Genomic DNA, 2583 nt, shown 5'->3' with positions numbered 1-2583 from the left:
AAACAGCTGACAACTAACTGTGTTGTGCATGTCACCGAGCTTGCTCATCATATTTTACCTTCGAGAATGACGTTGCGATGTGTGTCAAGGTATAAAGTGCTTTCCGTTTCACCTCCTGTACATCATTCCCTGTCCCTTGAAAAAACTTGTCTGGCTGGCTTCGAAAAGTGTTTATATGATCATCATCCCCCAATATTAATGTAGCACTTTGGAGGATCACATCTATGATATACTTTCGTGGTAGATCTTCTTTCTCTTGTGTTGTCACGATGAGAGTATAAGGTGTGTTAGGTGGCACAACGTCATACAATGGCAGCCTTAGGAAGGAAGACTCCATGCTATTATCCATAAGCCTAAATGCAACATGCTTATCGGTGTTATTTGTTAGCTGCAGCGGGCACGTCATAGCCTTGTTGGGCTCAAAGGGGAAGCAAAGCACGCACGGGTGAACGAGAAGAAGCTCTCTTGTCCCACCAGCTGGGATTACATGCGTACTACATTCTATTTCAGCAAGCCAATCGATTATGTGCTTCATACTAGCTGGTCTCTTTGCCGGATCGACTTCTGTGCACTCCATCCCAATCTTCACTTGAAGTACCTATGAAATGCAACCATGATTACGTTATGAAAATGGACCAGCCTTTTTAAAATAAAGACTTAGTGCTAATGTCAAAGATCATTATTTGTAAGATTTGACTCGGAATGGTGGCTAAATTGTTCATACATTCTCAATAGTAACTTGACACCCCTTCTTTCCGGTCAATATCTCTATTATTATAGCACCAAGACTATATAAGTCAAACTTGTGCGTGAGTATGATTTCCTTGTTATAGCATTCCGGCGCCAAATATCCCCTGAAAACACATATAGTCTGGTCCATTAGTAATATGCAGAGCAAGTGCAATATAAATTTACACTGCAGTTGAATAAGTTAAAAATTAAGCTTTCCTTTTTTTTGCGGGAAATAATATAAAAAATTAAGCTTTCCATATGCTTTGGCAGGCTTACCTCGTTCCAGCCACATTTTTAGTAATGACCCCTGTTTGGTCTTCCTCAAAACACCTTGACAATCCGAAATCAGTAATTTTCGGCATCATATCCTCATCCAGTAATATATTTCCGGGTGTTAGATCCAAGTGCAGAATATTATTCTGGTGAAGATAATGTAACCCTTCACAGACCCCCTTTATCATATCGTATCGCTTTCTCCAGTTAAGTTCTCCAGGTGAATCTACACAGGATAGATGAAAAAAATGGATCTAGTTCAGTATATATTTGACATAATTGAGTTCCTTAACTTTTGAATGCAAGACAATATATTACATGTGTAAACTATTTAAGTCATATACAGATATATTCCAGTAGTTTGAACCAACCAAGTAAATATCATGTGAAGAAAATTAGAATGGAAACATAAACCTACCTGTTATATAACCATCAAGACTTCCTTTGGGTAGATATTCAAAGTAGAGCAGCCGCTGCTGTACATCCGCCATAACCATTTTCCCTTTGTAGTCCGAAATATTCCCTTGTGTGTCGGCGCAATATCCCAGAAACCGTACAATGTTTTTGTGCTTCACCTTCATGAGACATTCCACCTCACCCTGGAATTGTTCCTCATGCATGTGCGTATTGAACAGCCTCTTTACAGCGACGGTGCCATTATCAAGCACTGCCTGCAGCAGCGAGATCACGCGAGAGTTTTCTTTTCATATAAAGTTTGATCAGATTAATCGGAGTCAGAGTGCGGGCAGCAGGGCACGCGAGAGCTTTTAACCGTACCTTATAAACCACCGCAAAGCCACCTCTTCCAATTATCAACTCGTCAGAAAAATAATCTGTGAGTTTCTCCAAAAGTGGGAATGGCAGGGCAATGGGCTCTGCATCTTCATCGTGTACCATGTACTCCAGCTCGATTTGTGTTACACCACCTCGGAGATCCATTAATTAACTGGGCACTCGGGCCAGTTATATGTACAGTACTTAGTTAGTCTGTCTTGAAACATGAGAGCACGCACGAATCATTAGTTTGCAAATAATCGAGTTGACTCCAGTAAAGTACTAATCACCGCGAAAAACTGCGTAAATCAGATTACGCTGGAAGTAAAGTAGTAAATCAAGTTGAGTACTTCGAAACCACGACACTTATTTTGGATCGGAGAGAGTAATAATTACGTCGAAAGTAAACCAAAATTACCTAGATGGCAGAATAAAATTAGACACCTACGGCAATTTCTGAGAGGATGGGCCAGAAATGAGAGTGGGATTTATAAGCAGGAAAAAGAGCATCTTACTCAACTTTTTGAGGCACTAGATGTGAAGGCTGAAACCACTCTCCTTTCTGTTAATGAGCATCAAACCAAGTCCGGGGCTGAGCAAGGCCTACGGGCTCTCCTGAGAGAGGAGGAGCTTAAGTGGGCGTTGCGTGCGAAAACACTTAAGGTTTTCCAATGGGACGACAACACACAGTTCTTCCATATGGTTGCAAATGGTAAACATAGGTAGAAGAAGATCATACAGCTTGAACAGGACGAAGGAACAATCGTGGGCCATGAAAATCTGAAAGCGTATATTTCCAACTAT

The 2583-nt window shown here is 41.0% G+C and overlaps 1 protein-coding gene across 1 annotated transcript; it reads right to left on the bottom strand.

The window, feature by feature from the left end:
- Window positions 1–58: 58 nt before the first annotated feature.
- On the bottom strand, window positions 59–1944 carry LOC123172881 (putative receptor-like protein kinase At4g00960; the record flags this gene model as incomplete). Its single annotated transcript, XM_044589781.1, has 6 exons — window positions 1783–1944; window positions 1424–1676; window positions 1009–1231; window positions 725–854; window positions 538–598; window positions 59–477 (listed from the first exon to the last, which is right to left on the bottom strand). Coding segments are annotated over exons 1-6 (1248 nt in total), but the record flags the coding sequence as incomplete, so codon positions are not given.
- Between the last annotated feature and the right edge of the window lie 639 nt (window positions 1945–2583).

This window comes from Triticum aestivum, unplaced genomic scaffold, assembly GCF_018294505.1.
Source record: "Triticum aestivum cultivar Chinese Spring unplaced genomic scaffold, IWGSC CS RefSeq v2.1 scaffold62592, whole genome shotgun sequence".
Taxonomy (NCBI): Eukaryota; Viridiplantae; Streptophyta; class Magnoliopsida; order Poales; family Poaceae; genus Triticum; species Triticum aestivum.
This window is presented reverse-complemented; position numbering and strand designations above follow the sequence as displayed.